We start from the raw sequence: 21835 nt of genomic DNA on the forward strand, positions 1-21835 counted from the left end.
GAAATATTAGTTTGGAAGTATTTCCAGAGACATGTGATAAGGATGTGTGTTCTTTATGTGAACAATAGAAGCAAAGAGTAAAACTGGTTTTTCACATTTTCAGTACCATCATATAAACTTAATAATTGCATATGAAATGTGCAAGTTACTAGCTCCTCTTGTTTCCTGTGGAATTCTGAAGGTGGTGTGGGCTGGATCTGCTTTTCACCCTGTTAGGTGACTGCTTACTCAGTGCTTAAATCTCTGCAAGGAGTGAATGAACAAATGACTACACATCGTTTAAACAATTTATAATAGTTTTTGGCTGTTGTATCATTTTAGGGAGTTGTGTATTCCTTCTGCAGCATGCAGAGAAGACCCTGGACACAATAAGATCATGGCTCCAGAGAACAAAAGGGCTGATTGTTGGAAAACATGGAGTGATCAGGGCAGAGGGGTTCAGCAGCCACCAACGGGGATTTTCAGAAAGAGCCAAATCAAATGAAAAGGTAGAAGAGAGAGCAAAAAAGTTACAAAGGTGCTTACCAAGATAAGGATGCTTTGGGTAGCCCTCATGTCAAGGGAAATTCTGGAGATGTTCCTGTGAATGTGCTGGACCCACTGCTTATATCTTAAGAGGTTAAAAACTACGGAGATGCTGGCCCAGATCACGAATCCCAAACCAACGACCGGAGGGAAGATTAAAAGTGCAGCAAGTAGTGACTGTGTGATCTGATTCAGAATCCCCAGTCACATTTCTTTGTGACATTTTCTCTGTTCATTTGTCAGTCACAGGACGAGGAAAAGTGGCATTTACCAGCATGTTCAGGATCAAGCAGCTGTTTGTTAGAGAGGCACCAGGAAGCTTTTATTTTAAGCTCTATTATCTTGGAGTTCCTGGGGCCAATTGCGATGCTCTGGAAGACACTCAGGAAGCAGGTGGTGCCGATGGATACACCACTGGCCATTCTGAAATACAAAACAAGTTTGCATCAAAACTCAACGAGGACATTTTTCAACCCCAAAGCTGGCAGTGAGTGATTCCTTTAAGGGCAACGAGCCAGACATTGGCTACAGTCAGCTGCTTGAGAAGCAGGTCTTAGGAAGAAATTCAACCATGTTTTAATTATTTTTTACCGTATTGACTTCTCTTTTGTTTGTTTGACCTTCACCTTGCTATAGGATGTGAAGAATAAGACTGTTTATTGTCATTTCTTTAAAGATTTATCTATTTATTTGATAGAGAGAGAGAGCGCACGCGCGAGTGCCTACATGCGGGAGTAGGGGCAGAGGGAGAGGGAGAAGCAGGCTCTCCACTGACCAGGGAGCCCAATGCGGGGCTCGATCCCAGGACCCTGGAATCATGACCTGAGCTGAAGGCAGACACTTACCCGACTGAGCCACCGAGGTGCCCCTATTTATTGTCATTTTTAAAAAAGATTTTATTTTTTTAAGTAATCTCTACACCCAGCATGGGTCTCAAACTAATGACCGGGAGATCAAGAGTTACACGCTCTTCTGATTGAGCCAGCCAGACATCCCTCATTTATTGTCATTTTGATAGGAATTCCCATTTCCCAAATGCCAAGCATTAATGATATCCCCACTGTACTTTTTGCTGGTTATTAACTTTTTTTATGTACTTTGCCATACTTCTTTTTTTTTTTTTAAGATTTTGTTTTTTTGACGGAGAACAGAAAAGCACAAGCAGAGGGAGCTGCAGAAGGAGAGGGAGAAGCAGGCTCCTTGCTGAGCAGGGAGCCCCATGTGGGGCTCGATCCCAGGACCCTGGGATCATGACCTGAACTCTAAGGCAAACGGCTCAACCAACTAAGCCACCCGCGTGCCCCTGCATACTTCTGAATTTTTAACTTCACTGATCTAATAGTCTGTTCATAAATAAACATATCTCATAAGGATAGCGATATTCATTTTGTTTCTTTTCTAGAGTTTTTGTGGCTATTCTTATTTGTTCATTGTTCTATAAGGTTTGTTTTGTTTTTTTTTAAAGATTTTATTTATTTATTTGACAGAGAGACAGCCAGTTAGAGAGGGAGCACAGCAGGGGGAGTGGGAGAGGAAGAAGCAGGCTCCCGGCGGAGGAGCCTGATGTGGGGCTTGATCCCAGAACGCCGGGATCACACCCTGAGCCGAAGGCAGACACTTAGCGACTGCACCACCCAGGCGCCCCCGTTCTATAAGGTTTTTGCAGTAACATCGCTAGTTTGAAAAACTGATAGTATCTATATCAGGATCAAACTAAATTGACAAATTAGCTTAAGGAAAATTGACCTTTTTACAATATTGAGCTTTTCTACCCCAGAACATGATGTAAATTTACATTCATTTATTTCTACCTTCATATATTTCAGGAATGTTTTATAGTTTTCCTCGTCTAGGCTTTATACATTTTTGTTAGATTTATTCCTGGCTAGCATATTTCATTTTATGTTAAGCCTTTGGAATTGCAGGCCCTCCCACTGTAACTTGTAAATGACTGTTTGTTGTATGTAGATTATTTTTGTACAATAGCCTATGTACAGGGGTGCCTGGGAGGCTCAGTCCCTAGATGGTACGACTCTTGATCTTGGGGTTGTGAGCTGGAGCCCCATGTTAGGTATAGAGATTCCTTGAAAATATAATAGCCTATGTACAAAAAGGGTGTTGTTTTTGTATAACAATATTATGTCCTATTAGCTTACTGAATTATTTTTCATAATAGATTTTTTTTTAAGATTTTATTTTTATTTATTCGACAGAGATAGAGATAGCCAGCGAGAGAGGGAACACAAGCAGGGGGAGTGGGAGAGGAAGAAGCAGGCTCATAGCGGAGGAGCCTGATGTGGGGCTCGATCCCACAATGCCGGGATCACGCCCTGAGCCGAAGGCAGACGCCCAACCGCTGTGCCACCAGGCGCCCCCGTAATAGATTTTCTATCCGTTCCTTTGTGTTTCCAGATGTCTACTTGTATCAGCCGCAAACATAGTTTTACATCTTTGTTTCTCATTCCTGTGCCATTTTAAATTGCTCTGGCTAGCCCTCCAACACAATGATAAATGACTAGAACAGGCGATCCTATGCTCGTTTAGTGTGGTTCTGGCCTTAGCAGAGTATCTCCAGTGTTTCCCTGTGAGCAAGACGAAGACTTTGTTTTGTCAAGTCGGGAAAGATCCATCAATTCCCAATTTCGAGTGCTTTAATTTACTATCCATACATGTTGAATTCTCCCCAATAACGTTTTTGTAACTACAAGTAAGGTTTCTTGATTTCTCGGGGCGCCTGGGTGGCTCAGTCGTTAAGCGTAGTCCTAGGCGTAGTCCCAGGCTCCTGGGATCGAGCCCCACATCGGGCTCCATGCTCCGCTGGGAGCCTGCTTCTTCCCCTCCCACTCCCCCTGCTTGTGTTCCCTCGCTCGCCGGCTGTCGCTCTGTCTGTTAAATAAATGAATAAAATTTAAAAAAAAGATTTCTTGATTTCTCTTAATAACTGTGGTGAACAATGTTAATGAATTTTCTAATAGTGAATCATTCTTGAATTCCAGACATAAGTCTTGGTCATCATGGTGTTATTTGTATATTATTTTTCAGGGGTTTTGGCAATATTTATTTTAGATGGTATCATCTGTAGGCAGATGTGAGATCTTTCTGTGGTATTCTTTCCGGTATAAACTTTAGGATGTTTTAGTATCAGAATTTTATTTGACATATAGAGATAATTTGGACATTTTACTTCTGTAATGCTCTTGAATCGAGTAAGTAGCGTTGGCTTATCTGCTATTTAAAAGAATGGAAGAATTTGGGGACACCTGGGTGCCTCAGTCAGTTAAGCATTTGACACTTGATCTCAGCTCCTCATCTTGATCTTAGGGTTGTGAGTTCAAGCCCTATGTTGGGCTCCACACTGGGCATGGAGCCTACTTTAAAAAAAAAAAAAAAAAGGAAGACTCTGCTTGCTACTCTGATTCTGGTGCTTTTATTTGTGAGGGACTCCTTATAAATGTCTTCCTTTTCTCTGTGGATATTGGCCTGTTTAGACTCCCTATGTTACTGAAGGCAATTTTCCTATATTTTCCTAGGAAGTGTTCATTTTATGTAGGCTTTCTGGTTAATTTGTTTCAAGTTGGGGAAACAGGGCAAATATTTTTTAAATCTCAGTTATTGACATCATGTTCTTTCTTTTGCATTTATTGAAAATTTAAAAAATTTATTGCATTTACTAAAAATCTTAAAAATAGAAAATCCTTCTTGGGTCATTTGTATGATTCTTTCTCTCTGCCCATAAGTTAAATGATGGTGGTACTCAGGGGTCTGAGGTTTAACAAAGAATTAGGTTAGGGTAAAAGAAATTCTCAGGGAAGCACAGAATCCAATGAGGCACATGTCCTTCTCTACTGGGCTTTCAAACCTCAGCATTTCCTCCCATGTGAGAATAATGGAAAAGGAAGAGTGTCTCTCAAACACTCCAAAGGTCCCTTTGGATATGCTCATTAGAAACTTCTAAGAGATCCTGGTAATTAAAAAGTTTTTCAGAACTGTTCTCAGCTCCCCAAGTGTGAACTGTCACTGTCACTATAGGTGACATGATGATTACGTTTCTTTGGGGAGGTGATGTCACAGAATCGCATATCTCAGGATCTGGCTTCCTCCCGTCCACACATGATTTGGCTGCTACTTTACACCCGACTCATAGTCCTGGCAGCAGGAAGGAGTCTGTGAGTATCTCCTAGTTTAGTCTGAGAGCAGAGTCTCTAAGGTTAGGAGATGCAGCAGGAATCTGGGTAGGTGAGCAGGTGTGGGAACACAGTCGTGAGGCAAGGCTGAGCTTGTGGAGAGAGAGTACTAAATCAATGCATGACCACTGCTAATGTAATTTAACAAAATCCTCATTTAAAGGGGTTCTTGGTGTTTGATCCAAGTGCTTTCGGAGTCTCAATTTTAAGATGTAATTTCAGAATTAGTCTGCTATTCAATACAGTGTGCGAGAGTCACGGGGACATTTTCAGGAGCAATATTGTGATTTCTGTAAAGGCGTGTGCATGTGATAACGAATATGATGGAACAAATTAAATTACCCGATTCACAGCAGAAAAAGTGTGACTGAATGGGAATTGCTGAAATTTATCCTTCTGTAACTTGAGTGTGACGAGCTTAATGGAGACAGTAAATGTGTCTCTACTGAAAGTATCTGTGGTCTATTGATCTGTGAGACAGTTTTCTTTCCTGAAATTAGGAAAGGTCCTTTAAGAAAAAGTTAACATCATAATAGAGCGTTTCATAGAGCAAAAAATTAAGGACTTTATATTTTATTTATTTATTTATTTATTTATTTTTTTTTTTTTAAAGATTTTATTTATTTATTCAACAGAGACAGCCAGCGAGAGAGGGAACACAGCAGGGGGAGTGGGAGAGGAAGAAGCAGGCTCATAGCAGAGGAGCCTGATGTGGGGCTCGATCCCATAACGCCGGGATCACGCCCTGAGCCAAAGGCAGACGCTTAACTGTTGTGCCACCCAGGCGCCCCAAGGACTTTATATTTTAATTTAATTTTAAAATAAGAAATTAATTTAAAAATATAATCTCATCAGAAAAAAAGCAATTTTAAGGTTCAAATGTTTCTTGCTGTATTTTCTCTGGTTTAAAATCATTTCAGGGGGGACGCCTGGGTGGCGCAGTCGTTAAGCGTCTGCCTTCGGCTCAGGGTGTGATCCCGGCGTTCTGGGATCGAGCCCCACATCAGGCTTCTCCGCTGGGAGCCTGCTTCTTCCTCTCCCACTCCCCCTGCTTGTGTTCCCTCTCTCACTGGCTGTCTCTCTCTGTCAAATAAATAAATAAAATCTTTAAAAAAAATAAAATCATTTCAGGGGCACCTGGGTGGCTCAGTCAGTTGAGCAACCGACTCTTGATTTCAGCTCAGGTTGTGGTCTCAGGGTCCTGGGATCCAGCCCCATGACAGGCTCCCTACTCAGAGGGGAATCTGCTTGTCTCCTTCTCCCTCTGCTCCTCCCCCCTGCTCGCACTGTCTCTCCCTCTCTCTCTCAAATAAGTAAATAAACCTTTTAAAAAATCATTTCAATGTTATTACCAGCTCACTATTCACCACTTCTGCTTTTCAGTTATTAAATGCTTAAGGTTCCAAGTCTTCAAATTCCATTTTGCATGTTTGTATTGTATTTTAATACAATCAAATATTTTCCAAATCAAATATCAGTTCGAGTTGCAGTTTGTTTATTCTAAAATCATAAACATACAGTGATGTGATCTTTATAGGATTAATTTATTTCCTGCCCTGATATGCATTATCACTATAATATAATTCATGTCCCATATTTAGCAGTAATTTTGTGGAATAATTTCTGTTATGGGTGCCATTGTATTTTTGGTTCAGGCAAAAAAATGAAATGAGTTTTTCTGCTGCCACCCTAACATTTGTCTACATTAAATAAATCAAATTGGCTCATATAAAATTATTCAGTGCCATCTATAATTTATTAAGGCCTCTCAATCCTCACTCCTTAGTTATATTGGTTATAAAAGAAATACTTAAACAAAAATGGGAAACTATCAAACCAAGTTTATATAGTAAAATAAATTTAAAATATGAGAAGGTGTGTGTGTGTGTGTTTGTGTGTGTGTGTGCACGCGTGCGTGCATGCTAGGTACTTGGCACAGTATAGTACAGTAGTAAACACTAATGTCATTGCAACTAGGCTACCCAGGTTCAAATCCTGATTCTACTGCTGTTTAGATGAGTCACTTCACTGCCCATGGCTAAATTCTCCTCATCTATAAAATGAGAGTTATATTAGTTCCTTACTCATAGGGTTGTGACTATTAAATAAGTTAGAATAGGCAGAGCATGAATAATAATTACCCACATGTTGTAAGTGCGATGAAAAGAAACATACAAAATGGGAAATCTCTTAACAAAAGAGAGTATATTTTAGATATTAATTCTCAGGGGGAAGGAAAGGTAAATGGAGAATTTATTTCCTGTGAAAATGTAGCCCCAAACTCATGTTTTCATGCAGAACCCACTGCCTGTGAATTTGAATATTGAGTTCTGGAAAATGACAGAATGACCTCGGCGGATTTGAATATAAGAACGATCTTGCTATTCCAGACAGTCGTTGGAATCCTGGGGAATTTCCCACTCTTATATCATTACACGTCCCTTTACTTCAGGGGATGCAAGCCAAGATCCACAGATTTAATTCTCAGGCACCTGACTATAGCCAACTCCTTGGTCATTCTCTCTAGCGGAGTCCCAAAAACCATGGCAGCTTTAGGGTTGAGACATTTCACCAGTTATTACGGATGCTGCATTCTTTTGTACGTTCACAGAGTAGCCAGAGCTATGTCCGTTTGTTCCACGTGCCTCCTGAGTGTCTTCCGGGCTATCTTGATCCACCCTGGGAACTCCAGGTGGGCGGAGCTTAAAGTGAAAGCTCCCAAGTACGTCGGCCCCTCCAGTATCCTGTGTTGGGTGCTGCACATGGTGGTGAATGTGTTTTTTCCCATCTATATGTCTGGTAAATGGAGCAACAAAAATACTACAAAGAGAAGAGGTTTTGGATATTGTCCTGCTTCACAGCATCGTGCCAAGATCTCAGACTCAGTGTATGTAGCAGTGACATCTGTCCATGACAGTTTGTGTTTGGGACTCATGACCTTGGCCAGCAGCTCCATGGTTTTCCTCCTTTATAGGCACAAGCAGAGGGTCCAACACATCCATAGGAACAGTCTCTCCCCCAGACCCTCCCCTGAGTCCAGAGCCATCCAAAGCGTCCTTGTTTTGGTGATCACCTTTGTGTCATTTTACGCCCTCCCCTCCATCATTTATGTTTACGTGGCTCTCTCTGATGATTCCAGTTGGTGGCTGGTGAACACCGCAGTACTGATCACTGCATGTTTTCCAACCATTAGTCCTTTTGTTCTCATGAGCCACGACCCCAGCATAGCCAGGCTCTACTGCATCTGCTGTGGAAGAAATACATAATTCTCTCATCTCATCAGAGAAATATGAGTTCTCCTCCTCCTGTTCAGTCATGGATGCACTCAGACCTCAAAGCATGTTAAGAACAAGTATGAGCCAGTTTCATTGCAGAGAGGGGGGTGAGCAAGACAGACTGACACTGGCCTAATATAAAGTAGTAAATAACAGTAGCATGGTACATGAACTCTTCTGTAATTAACATGTGTGTACTTAGATAGTTGTATTTTTATTAACAGTTACAGTGGAGAAGTTAAGATTCCATAGAACAGTCCTGAAATAATGTGAAGATATTGGAAATATCTTTGAATGTGTAACTTTCAAATCGAGATATATTAAAATTTTCCAAGATGTACCTGAGCTTGGAATTGTAAAGACAGTTGGGTAAGAGGGAATAGCATATGGATAGTCTTTCCAGGAACTAGGGATGGGAGCAGTGGTCCTGATTTGTGATGCAAATGGCCTGGGGTGAAGCTGGAGGGAAAAATCAGGTTTTACTTATTGCTGGCTTTAGAGGCTGTGTTGCGAATATTGTGCTTTATATCCAAGAGAAACTGGGGACATTTGAAATATGATAACGCTAATGGAGAAAGATGAGCGTATTAAAATATTTTCAGGTCAACATTTGAAGAGTAAACTGCAGGGAACAAAGGAATGTAAGAGGTGGAAAAGACTGAATGGACTTTGGGGATGTTTAGAAGGTAGATTGTTCTGTGTTAAAGCTTGATGGCAGTTGGCTAGGTTGGCGAAAAAGACATTTCAAGATGGACTTCTGCTTTTCCAACTTGAGGATACAAGAGGTTACAGAGCAGCATTTCATCAAGCGTGGGACAGTAGATGAGAAGCGATATGAAGCTGGAAGATGTGAATATATTTTGTTTAACGAGGAGTATAATCGCTTTTGAAATCCCCACCGGAGCAGAATGGACACTTTTGAAAGGAAAAATAAAAGGATATTAACTCAAACATAGAAATACTTTAGGAGCGCCTGGCTGGCTCAGTGGGTACAGCATTTGACTCCTAATCTCGGGATTGTGAGTTCAAGCCCCACACTGGGTGTAGAGATTGCTTAAAATCTTTTAAAAAAGAAATAATATAATTCCCTGTTATTAAATCATAAACGTTTGCAATTTTAAAAAGTAAACATTTTATTTTGAAATAACTTTAGACTTGCGGAACATTTGTAAAGATAACACTGAGTTCCAAAATATCTCTCACCCAGTCCCCCAACTGTTACCATTGTAACTTTACCATGGTTCTTTTGTCAAAAACTAAGGAAACAACATTAGTATGTTACTATTACCTAAACTCCAGACTTTATTTACATTTCAGTTGTTTTAACACTTTAACATCATTTTTCTCTATCAGGATCCAATCCGGGACGTCACATTGTATGTAGTCATTCTGTCTCCGCTAGGCTCTTCCTCTCTGTGACATTTTCTCAGATCTTCCTTGTTGGTCATGACCAGTTTGAGCAGTACTGGTCCCGTACGTCTTAGCATGCCTCTAACGTTGAATTTGTCTGAAGCGTTTCTCTTGGATAGACTGGTTTATGGGTTTTTGAGAAGAATATCACATCTCATCCCAGCATCCGGCCTGAGAGGTTCATGCAGTTAACATGAGTTATCTTGGACGATGTTAATCTCGTCAGTTAGTTAAGGTAGTGTCTACCAGGCTTCTCCACTGTAAAATTCCTGTGCATGCCTTCCCATACTCTATTCTTTGGAAGACTCTAAGCGCAGCTCACAGTCAAGTGTGGGGGGAGTGAAGGAGGGGTGCATAAGGGTGGGGGTGAGGTGTTCAATTAAATGCCACTTCCTGGAGGGCAAAGTAGCCCCATATATTCTTCGCCATTCTTCTGTGTGGAAGCCGTGTCACTTCTGCCTCATTTATTTGTTTCTTCAACTCATTTATACTTTTTTTACACTTTGTGCTATAATTCAATACTATGTAATTTATTTTGTTGCTTAAATTGTTCCAGCATTGGTCACTGGGAGCCATGGTATAATAGAAATGTGTGTGTGTGTGCGTGTGTGTGTGTGTGTGTGTGTGTGTGTATACATACACATCTGGTCTTTGTCTCAGGTTCCTGGATCAGAGCTTCAAAACCCTTTAGGATTTTCTGGGTGGTAGGAGTGTCTTTATTATACTAAGGAGGCAACTGTGGGCAGGGGTTCCCCACATAGCTTCAGAACGGGGGACTGAACACTTTGAAAGACCAACTACATGATTGGATTGGAACGCTCAGCTGCCCAACCTCTGGGGAGAAGAAGGAGGCTGACTGGGGATTGAGTTCAGTCATATGGGCCAGTCATTTAACCAACCATGCCTAGGGAATGAGACCTTAGTTTAAAAATCCAGAGACGCTCCAGGGAGCTTCTTGGGGGGGGCGGGGACAGAAGCTACTACGTGGGTAACCCTCCCAGATCTTGCTCTCTGAATGCCTTCGTTCCACTCTTTATTGCTGTCCTTTATGATAAGATGATGTCAAATGACAAAACTAAAACAGTGTCGCAACAAGTTTGCTGTCTTTTATTCAAGGGAAGACAACCCTTTGTCTGCGGGAGGACAGAGCCTCACAGGGTGGAGCGCCCTTCCCGGGGGATTTGGGGCGAGAGGGAGTTTTAGAAGAGGCAGCGCAGAGACTGACTAGGAGGGCAGGGATTTCCTTACAAAGCCAGCAGGCGCTGTTTTCTGCGGTAAGGTCGGCGGCTAAAGCTGAGTTGGAGGATTGCGATCCGCGTACATTAGGTTTCTTGCCAGTGTTTCCCGTAAGAGCAGGCTGACTTCGGTTTAGATTTGTGATGTGGGCCGGGCCACTGGGGTGGCCTCTGTTTGACGGGTCCCGATACACGAATTAACTTCATCAAGGATCATCCTAAGTATAGCACTTTTCTGAGGTCTGTGAGTCTTCCCCGCAAATATCCAACCAGAGGGGATTGTGGGGCGCCTTAAATCGGTAGCTGGCTGGCAGTTGCCCCAGCTTGGGAATGCCTGCCTTGTGGTGTGACTTGTGACTGGGGGCAGTCTCGGGAAGGACCTTGCCCTTAGCTTGGGGGGTCTGTGCTAAGCAGAGAATGTCAGAATTACGTGGAATTGCAGGACGGCCAGTTGGTATCAGGGAATTGTGGACAGCGTGCGGTGCAGAAGCCCTTTCAAGTTTGGCTACTGTATCCCTTTGATATGTCCCCGTTGTTTTTTTTTTTTTTAAGATTTTATTTATTTATTTGGGAGAGAGTGCGCGTGCTGGGGCGCGAGCTGGGGAGAGGCAGAGGGAGAGGAGAAGCCGACTCCGCGTTGAGCAGGGAGCCCGCCGTGGGGCTTGACCCCAGGACCCTGAGATCATGACCTGAGCAGAAGGCAGCCGCTTAACCACCTGAGCCACCCAGGCGGCCCCCAGTTTTGTGTTTTTTGAGCACTTCCTTCCTTTTACGTGTTGTCACTGCAGGAGGCTCCAGGCTCATCTTGTATTTTCCCTGCTCCTGCCATCGTATCTCCAAGGAGCCTTTGAGTAGAGAACAGTGTTAGATACAAGATGTGGGTGCTGGGGGTTCTCCTTGCTCCAGTCATTTCAGTGCCGTTAGGCCCTCTGAGTAGACGTACCTACGAAATCTCTGTTTACACATACATCTATCTATAGTTTTCTCTTCATCTACCTGTGTACTTTCATCTCTACAGCTAAGTATGTGTTCATGTGTCCCTGACTCTGATCCAGTACTTCAGGCTTCATTTTAGCCTCCCCCCTTGCTTTTCTGTACCTGTCTGCTTTTATCGAGTATTGTGGCATGACCTGCCTTTGAAGCCTTCTGCATCCTCCACACTCCCATGCTCTCCGCACACCACCTCTAACCCCTCCGTCCATCCTCATTTGTACCTTGCTCTGTCAACACACCTGCAACGTGCCAGCTCCGCCCTGGCAATGCTCGCAGCACTTTAAAATATCGCACATGGTAAATATCGTCTTTGTGGCTTGTTGCAGGGATGGAAGGAGTGAAAAAGGTGGGAGGTGCTCCTCTCCCCCATCTTCAGGCATCCAAGGTCAGGAGATTCCTGCGTTCTTCCACATACGAGCACATTACTGAGATACACACGTGCACGCTGACTATGAATGTGATCACTTACATGGGACTGGGAACGTGAGCGTATGCACAAGTGTGTGTAAATGTGAGTGTGCTTGTGCAAGTGTATGCTTGTGTTTGATGAATGTGGTCATGAGTGTGAGTTTGCTGTGGAGTGTTTGCGAGTGTGTGTACGTGTGTGCGGGTATGTGGCTGTGCGTTTGAGTGTGTGTTGCACATACGCATGGGTGTTTGCAGCTGTGTGTAATGTTTGTGCATTTGTGCGTTTGTGAACTAGGGGTTGACCACCACTGTGGCTCTAATCTCTGACCTGGGTATGGGGAGTATTCGATAGTGGGTGTGGATCAAATTGTGTGTTTGTGTGTAGGGAAAACAAAGGATTACTTTGAATTCACATTTCTTAATTATAAAAGCAGTCGGAGCTGATTACTGAAAACTCAGCAAAAATACAGCTGTGGGAAGATGTGGTAACCACCCAGTGCTGTTTAAATGAGCATTGGCTTGTATGAGAGGTAAAGGAATGATAGAATCCGCCCATTTAACCATTTGATCCTGGGGCGTCTGGGTGGCTCAGTTGGTTAAGCGTCTGCCTGTGGCTCAGGTCATGATCCCAGGGTCCTGGGATCTAGTCTCGCGTCGTGCTCCCTGCTGTGTGGGGATCCTGCTTCTCCCTCTGCCTCTCTCTCTCATGAATAAATAAATAAAACCTTAAAAAAAATAACCGTCTAATCTGGTGCTTTCATTTGTGAGGGTCTCATAACCTTCTCCCTTTTGGTAGATATTGCTCTGTTTAGACTTCCTGTTACCACTAGGGAGATTGATATTGGGAAAGCATAATTTCCTAACAAATTTCTGTATCATCTACACTTTCAACTATATTGGCACTGACTTGTGCATAGAAGTCCAATGATTCCCAATGTAAATTTTCATCCACGTGTTTTTCTCTTTGATTTTAACTCTGCAAATCCTTTTCAGATACTTTGATTTCATTTCTATGCTTATAACTTAAATGATAGGGCATCTGAGTGTCTGAATATTAGAACTCTATTTGGGGTAGAATTTCTTAGTATTGAATTATAGCACAAAGCGTAAAATAGTATAAATGAGTTGAAGAAACAAATTTGGGCAGAGAATCCAGTAAAATTCAGGTGTTTCACTAACAGTCCCTCACCTATCGGACCTCAGCATTTCCTGCCCTGATCCTTGTCTATACCTCCAGGGCTTGTGGAAAAGAGAGCTGGCTCTCCCAAACACCTGACAGATGCTAAGTTGGAATTTGTAATTCTTTTTTGGCAAGTAGCACCTGGGGGAAAAAAGTTTTTCAATGACAATGTCAGTTCCCCAAGCCTGACCTCTCACTGCCGCTGCAGGTGAGATGATTATTGCAGTTCCGAGGGGAGGGGAGGTCCAAGAACCACAAACCCTTATCTTAGGATCTCACTGCCTCCCTCCCACGTGTATTGGCTGCCATGACCTTCACACGAAGCCCACTGTCCTGGCAGCAGGAGGGAGTCGGTGTGTATTTTCTATTTCAATTCAATAGGCAGAGGCTTTTTTTTTTTTTTTTTTGGTCATCCGTTTGTATTTTTCATTGGACCTTTACCTTGTTATAGGATGTGGAGGGTAGATCAGTTTCTTACCTTTGTGATGTTATGTTCCCAAACCCCAAGTATGAATGATGTCATCCCCAAAATTTTCTTGCTTATTAACTTTCTCTAATCCTTTGGCCTGTTTTTGAATTTTTATCTCTACTGATCTTATTCAAGAAACAACATGTGTCCTAGAGCTAGCTAGCCTTATTTTTTCCTCGTTTTTCTTTATTTTTCAGAACGCTTAAGATGAGATCTACCCTCTTTATGGATTTTTTTTTAAAGATTTTATTTATTTATTTGACAGAGATAGAGGCAGCCAGCGAGAGAGGGAACACAGCAGGGGGAGTGGGAGAGGAAGAAGCAGGCCCATAGCAGAAGAGCCTGATGTGGGGCTCGATCCCATAAAGCCGGGATCACGCCCTGAGCCGAAGGCAGGCGCTTAACCGCTGTGCCACCCAGGCGCCCCAACTCTTCATGGCTTTTTAAGTGTGCAATACACTGATGACTATCTGTACAATATTATACAGATCTCTGGAGCTTATTCATCTTGCTTAACTAAAACTTCATCCTCATTTTTTTTTCTTTTTCACAGTTTTCCTGCCTATCCTTATTTGTATTTTTATCTGTAGGGTTTTTTTGCAGTAACATGCCTGGCTCCAATGAGTAACTGATGGTATCTCTATCAGGACCAAATTCAATTCATATAATTAGCTTAGGGATTGGTGTTTGATAATATGGAGTTGTCCTACCCAAGAACAGTGGTGTGATTTTATATTTGTGCATGTCTACTTTCATATATTTCAGAAATTTTATATAGTTTCTCATATACATTTGATACATTTTTATTGGATTTATTCCAATATTTCGATTTTGTTTTTGCTTTTTTAAGCAATAATATTCCAATAAGCAAAAATATTCCAATATTTTATTTCGATTTTGTTTTACTATTTTAAAATTTTATTTTTTTGATCCTTTTGTAATTGCATCCCCAACCCCCAAATATAACTTCCAAATTGTAATTTTTGTACATATGCAGGCATTTGTTTTATATAATTGGAAGCCATGTCATGGGTTCAAATTGCTTTGTAATATATTATCATTGAATCGCCCCATTCATTGGGATCATTAACTCCCACCCCCTACCTCCAATAAGAGCTGCTTGGTGGAGGAAAGTCAAGGTGGAAATGCAGTAGAGGTGAAAAGAAAGCAGCCTCCTAACCCACACCAGCCAGAAAACAAACTCCATCTGGATAAGTAGGATACATGAGAAGTATGAATTTTTATTTCATCACATGTAATATGGAAATTATGAACCAAAGACAAGACAATACCCAAAAATGTTTATTTTTCTTACACAAAATTAGATACATTTATATGATGAAAGACTGAATGATCCCAGTATAAAATACAAATAGGAAACTATATAAAATAAAAAATATAAAATGACTATCTACATTAGTTTTAATAACTCTCATAAATAGGATAACTTGAAGTCTATAAAATAGAAGAAAATTTAAAATTAGGCATATAATACGTGCCAGCTGTAAGAATAAATACATACGGTCAACACATTAATATATTTTGACTCAGGTTTTATATAAAATAGTTGAAAAGCAGAGAAAGTGACCTGGTGACTTCACCATGATTTTATCAAACTGAACAATTGCGCCATCTGTCCCCACAGAATGCTACCCCCGGCCTGTGGTCTCGGTCCTGCCAAAGACTTAACAGCCTTTTCAGGGTCAAAGGGGATGATATAAGTATGCTTACTTCGCTACACCTTAAACACAAATACATGTGAATTGCACCCTGATATTTGTTCTCAGTATAAACTCAACGCTGGGCCGGCCTAAGATACTCAAAATACACGAAAATGCCTAACATGAAATTTAAACCTCGGCATCTCCCCATTCTGAGTGCATGTTTCGAGTACCTTTCCTCGGACCACCCGGGGTTCTATCACTCACTGACACGCTGTGTCTAAAACACACCCCGCTGGGTTTCGGGGAGCCTCGGGGCCGTAGCAGGGTTTTGTTCTCACCCCCGGAGCTGCGCGCCCGGCTCTGCGGACGCGCGCGGGCCGGACGGAGCTCGGGCAGCCTAGCTCGGGCCCCGGGGAGGGGCGGGCCCCCGGGCTTCCCCTCCACCCCCAGCGGAGCCCCGGGGCCCGGCGGCGGGCCTGGGACCAGCCAGCTCTCGGCAGGGAAGCCGTAGGCCGCCTGGTTGGCCATGGTGTAGACGGTCTGCAGTGCCGCGTACAGGGGTCCGCCGAGCCCCGCGAGCCCCGCGCGCGGCTCCCAGGTCAGCGGGGAGTGCTTCTGCCGCTCGCACGCCCGAGCCACGTCCTGATAGATGGCCGCAGACAGGGCGCGCAGGGTGGTCACCAGCCTCTTCCGAAGGGGAGGCGGCCGGACTCCTGGGGACCGGCATCTGTTCCGCCGGCCGCGCCCCGCGCCCGGCGCCCCGCGTCTCCTGGGACAGGCATCCGCGGGCTCCTGGCTCTCGCGGCCGCGGTCCTCGGGCGCCCTGCGTTTCTTCCTTCGCGGAGTCACACTGCGCTCCTGTGCTAGAGAGGCCCCTGCAGAGAGAGGAAGCACGTGGGTGACAACCTGCCAAATGGATCCCCAGGGACCCCCATTCCCTAGGGTGTAGGGAATGTCTCCTACTCCTGTCTCTTACTCCGTCCCGCCCCGTCCCTTGATGGGATGAGGCGACGCCGTGCCCATGAAGGGTCCCCAAATGCTCCCTGGATTCCACAGTCTCCTGACTCACTTCAGCCACTCAACAGATCCCTCCCTCCGTGCCCACACCCTGCGTGTGTGACCTGCTCTTGTGTCAGCACCTCCAGCCCAGAGCAAGATCCTATCTGCTCCATCACAGGTGCTGTCACCCGAACTGATTTTCCTCTTCCTGGAGTCCTCCCAACTGGAGCAGCTTTCCGATTCTGTGGATAAAGAGAGTCTTGTGACTGCCACCAACAGGATGCCTCAACACCCGCGTCCATCCTGGACACGCAAGGACCAAAGCTGGCAACCAAAACTAGGTTCCCAGCTGTCCCTAGAGTCCAGGATCTGCAACGGGGCCACAGAGCTCCCAGTTCCCTGACCGCGGAGACTGAGTTACTCCACGTCCTGTCCCTCCTCCCCAGGACAATAAACTCTTACCTGATCCAGACATGCCGCTGTCTCTTTTGAGCTCAGTTTCCTTGGAATTTTCCTTATCAGTCTTGGGCTCTGACCCTGGAGGAAAAGGAAGTTTAGGTGACTGGCCTCCCTCGAAGGCCACAGAACTCTAGTCCATCCTCGATCTGACTTTGTGGACAGTTCTCTCAACTGAGGTTCAGCCAGTGTCAAAGGTGGACCGGAGCAATATGGTTCCAGGGGACCATTGCCATATTTCTCAAAGCCCCCTTAAGGGCTGGGTGACATTTCCTATCACCCATCTCAAAATAAAACCCTGGCCCCTACCCCTCCTCCCAGCCTCCAAACACAAACTGCCCAGATCCCTACCTTGCCTCTGGGTGCAGCTCTCTCTTAACTGGGAAGAGAATGTCTCTTTTCCTTCGAGTGGTTTCTCCGCCACATCTGAGTCCCTTTCTTCTAAAGAATTCTGTTGGCAGGGCGGCTGGGCAGTGGAGTGTCGCATGGAGGGGCTGCGCGGGTCTGAGCCTTCAGTTCCCGAGTCCATCTTGAAGCCGACAGTGAGACTCCTCTCTCTGCAACACTCGGACTCCAGAGTGTGGACTGGTCGCCAGGACCTGCCTTTTATAGGCCCCTCCAAAGGGCGTGGCTTGCTCCTATTGGCTGGAAAAAATTCCATCTTCCTGCAGCTTCTGCCGCTGCTCAGAACCTGGGCTGGTCTAGTAGGAGGGATGCTAGTGGTTGTGTTTCCACTGCGAAGCCCCACGCAGCTAAGGGGAGGGAGACTTTTGTAGGGTCCTGTCATGGTGTCAAAAAGCAGGACAGCAAAGCCGGGTGCAGAGGGACTGGAAGACAGGGGACTCCTCCTTATCTTACTTCTGGTCCAACTCCCACCCACAACTATTTAAGACCCTGAGAGATTTCTGATGTTTCTTCCACCGTGAAAGGAGAAGTGAGTCTGCCCAAGGGAGGGTACAAGGATTACGTAGGCTCACCAGAAGGGTTTCTTCCATATCTATGAAAAACATGTTTTCAGTATTCTTCTCACTGATAATTTCATTCTGTATAAGTCACAGGAAAATCAGATCTTAAAAAAATGTCTACCAGACCCATTACGCAAGTGGAGTATTTCTCTCCCATGTTCCCATTCTTGGCAAAAGAGAGCAGGAACTCTGCCCTGGATCTTTAAGGACTGGATGTCTCGGTAGGAAAATTTACGAGTCAATCTTAACCTATGAGTATATCTGACAGACACATCTTTATATAAAAATGAAGCCAGCAAAGAACTAAAAATAATTAATGGTGAAGATAATTTCCCAATATTATTTTTTAGAGCTTTTAATATGGAAATTTCAAGCATTCACACAATTAAAATACAACGAATCTCTGTTTACCCTTAAGATCACTTCAAAATATGTCAGCGTTTTACCAGTCTTGTATCATCCACTCCAAACTTTTCCTTTGGGATGGGGGTTGGGTGGTAAATGGAGCTGTAAATCTTTGATGCAAATCCTAGAATTCTGTATTTCTCTGATAAACAAGTTGTGAGCCATTAAGATTCACCTCTAATAAATAATTATTCAAGGATATAAGAGATAATAGGAAGACTCCCAGGCTATCACATCACAAAATTATTGTTTAATTTATTTTTTATTTTAAAGATTTTATTTTTAAGTAACCTCTGCATCCAATGTGGGGCTCGAACTTACAACCCCGAGATCAAGAGTCCCTTTCTCTACTGACTGAGCCAGCCAGGTGCCCCTATTTTTAAATTGCTAAATATCATCTAATACCCAGTTCATTATTCATATTCTCCCAAATGATTCCAACACATTTGTTTTCAAACACATTCTTTAAATTGTTTTTTTTTAAGATTTTATTTATTTATTTGACAGAGAGAGAGACAGCCAGTGAGAGAGGGAACACAAGCAGGGGAAGTGGGAGAGGAAGAAGCAGGCTCATAGCGGAGGAGCCTGATGTGGGGCTCGATCCCATAACGCCGGGATCACGCCCTGAGCCGAAGGCAGACGCTTAACCGCTGTGCCACCCAGGCGCCCCTAAATTGTTTTTTTTGAATCAGGATCTAAACAAAGTTCCTACATTACTATTACTATTACTTATTATATCACTAAATCTGGTACCTTCTGTCTGAAAATATAATTTAAGATTAGTTACAAAGTGGAAGCACACACTTGCAGTTCCCATCACCCAGAAATATACCCAGGATATATAAAAACTAATGTCTACCCATTAAAACGAAAGGAAAACAATCCACAATGAATTGGAAAAGAAATTCAAAAAGACAATTCATCAGTTAGTAAACCTATGAATATTTTATTATGTTACATACAGCATTGCTGATAATAAAACAAATGGAAATAAACTCACGGGCATTTCACATGCATACCAGTAGTGAAAATTCGTACATTACCGGGTGTAGCAATGATATGGGGAATTGAAGACTCTCCTCCAGGATGAGTGTGGGTGTGATTGGCTTAACCACTTCAGGGGACAATATGGTCGCTAAACAGGAAGATGCATGGGGGCGCCTGGGTGGCTTAGTTGACTAAGCGTCTGCCTTTGGCTCAGGTCATGATCCTGGAGTCCTGGGATGGAGCCCTGCATTGGGCTCTCTGCTCAGGAGGGAGTCTGCTTCTCCCTCTGCCCCTCACCTTGCTCTTGGGCTCTCTCTCATTCTCTCAAAATAAATAAGTACAATCTTTAAAAAAATTTTAAAAATCTGTTTAAACATGAAGATGCATGAGCACCGTGATGCGGGAATTTAGTTCCTTACTTTCTGTTCGTAGCAACAGGGAGGATCATAGCAAACAAGAACATATCCCAAGTATGTTCACGGCAGCATTGCCAGGGGCAGGAAAATACTAGAAACAACAAATGCCCATGAATAGGATCAGAGATTAAAACCATAAAGTCCAGTTCGTCAACACAAGTAAATACCCAACAGTGGTGAAATGGAATGAACTAGAGGTAATTGAGTAAAAAGGGGATTTTCCAGAAACAGTAGAGAGAAGTGTCATGATACAGAATTAAACAGTCTGTTGACGTGTGTACTATCTTGCACTTGCAGGAAGTAATATATAGCTTTAAAAGTATATACGTATATGTTAACGTTTCTTAAATGCTTGGAAATGAAACTTATCAAATAATGGTTGATGATATCAGATACATACAGGCGTGGTAAAACAAAAATGCAGAGGAAAAGTAAACAGGAAGTAAATGATGCCTTTATATCTTGGGGGATGACTAGATCAAACTGGATTGTGTAGAGCTGATGAGGTTAGTGCCAGTGCTTGAGAGGGGCCTCCTCCAGCAATATAAAGGCCCCCTGAAGCTTCCCTTCATCCTCATCCTTCCTCAGTTATCCCGGAAGCTACATTGTGCCCCGCGGAGTTTGATCGGCGTGCACAATCTGAGCTGATAAGGACAGCCCAGTCATCACCCTCATCTTGAGACCTTTTGATCTTTTCTCCTGGGGTCCCTATTGAAGATTGGTGTTTTTTTTGTTTTTTTTTTTTTTGACAGAGAGAGAGCACAAGCAGGGGGAGTGGCAGGCAGAAGGAGAGGGAGAAGCAGGCTCCCCTGAGGAGCAGGGAGTCTGATGCGGGGCCCCGGGATCATGACCTGAGTTGAAGGCAGACACTTAACTGACTGAGCCACCCAGGTGCCCCCCTTGTGTCCCTATATAAAATGGGTGTGGATATGACTGTTGATTGCATCATGAATTTCACAGGCCACGTGTCTGTGTCCCCTCCAGAAAAACCAACTCCCAAATCAAAAAATATGTCTTGATGATAACCTTTGAAAGCTGCCCATGATTGATGCTGACTTACTGACCGCCCTTTTCTTCGACCCACAGATAATGTGCAAGAACTGTTGTCACGCCTTTGGACACATGGACAGGACCAGGAGGTATCCCATGATGTGTGTGGGGGGGGGGGGTCCTTGTCTCCCAGCTGTCGTATTCAAATGAGGAGGAGAACCTGGGACTAAGGAAGCCTGAGGAACTCTGGACCACAGGCCTTTTAGCAAGACTGACAGAAGGAACAAAGACAAAGGTGAGGAGTCTGGGTACTGGAAGCCATCCTTAGAACTGGACTCCAAGGACACTTTTTCTTGATGCTGCAAGCACAGCCATCTCCAAGTCAGACAGAGAAATGCAACAGAAACATACAAAGGGCTCAGAATCTTTCAGGGTTCCTCACTCAGGAGCATAAAATGATATATAATAATAGTATATGTAGTATACAATATAATAATATATAAAAACTTAGATATTGTATATGTAAATATATATATCATATAAATATCTAAAATATAAACATTTTATATTTTATAATATATATTTTATATGTTATATGTCATATATTTAACATGTTTGAAAATTTATATATTATTATATATTGTATATAAATATACATATATATATAATGTATACATATATAAATATAAACTTTATATTATATATAACATATATAAACATATATAATATATTTTATATCTATATAATATATATTAAAATATATAATATATAAATATATATTTTAAAATTTATATATTATTATATATTGTATATAAATATACATATATATATAATGTATACATATATAAATATAAACTTTATATTATATATAACATATATAAACATATATAATATATTTTATATCTATATAATATATATTAAAATATATAATATATAAATATATATTTTAAAATTATATATATAAATTTATATAAAATTTATACATATAAATTATATATAATATATTATATGTTAAATTTTATATATAAATATAAATATTTATATATTTAAATTATAAATTATATATGATATAAAATTATATATAGGGGCGCCTGGGTGGCACAGTGGTTAAGCGCCTGCCTTCGGCTCAGGGCGTGATCCTGGCATTCTGGGATCGAGCCCCACATCAGGCTCCTCCGCTTGGAGCCTGCTTCTTCCTCTCCCACTCCCCCTGCTTGTGTTCCCTCTCTCACTGGCTGTCTCTATCTCTGTCAAATAAATAAATAAAATCTTTA

The 21835-nt window shown here is 42.7% G+C and overlaps 2 protein-coding genes across 2 annotated transcripts; one reads left to right on the plus strand and one right to left on the minus strand.

Annotated features, from left to right (window-relative positions):
* Window positions 1-7054: 7054 nt before the first annotated feature.
* On the plus strand, window positions 7055-8002 carry VN1R2 (vomeronasal 1 receptor 2). The gene is given in 1 exon segment (XM_045789228.2): window positions 7055-8002. A coding segment is annotated over 1 exon segment (948 nt).
* Window positions 8003-15529: 7527 nt separating this feature from the next.
* On the minus strand, window positions 15530-17327 carry LOC123786893 (protein FRG2-like-1). The gene is made up of 4 exons (XM_087853393.1): window positions 17150-17327; window positions 16805-16879; window positions 16483-16584; window positions 15530-16218 (listed from the first exon to the last, which is right to left on the minus strand). The coding sequence occupies exons 1-4, from the start codon at window positions 17325-17327 to the stop codon at window positions 15530-15532; spliced, it is 1044 nt and encodes a 347-aa protein (XP_087709519.1).
* Between the last annotated feature and the right edge of the window lie 4508 nt (window positions 17328-21835).

This window comes from Ursus americanus, chromosome 21 (assembly GCF_024610735.1).
Source record: "Ursus americanus isolate L20-20 chromosome 21, mUrsAme1.1.p, whole genome shotgun sequence".
NCBI classification, from domain to species: domain Eukaryota; kingdom Metazoa; phylum Chordata; class Mammalia; order Carnivora; family Ursidae; genus Ursus; species Ursus americanus.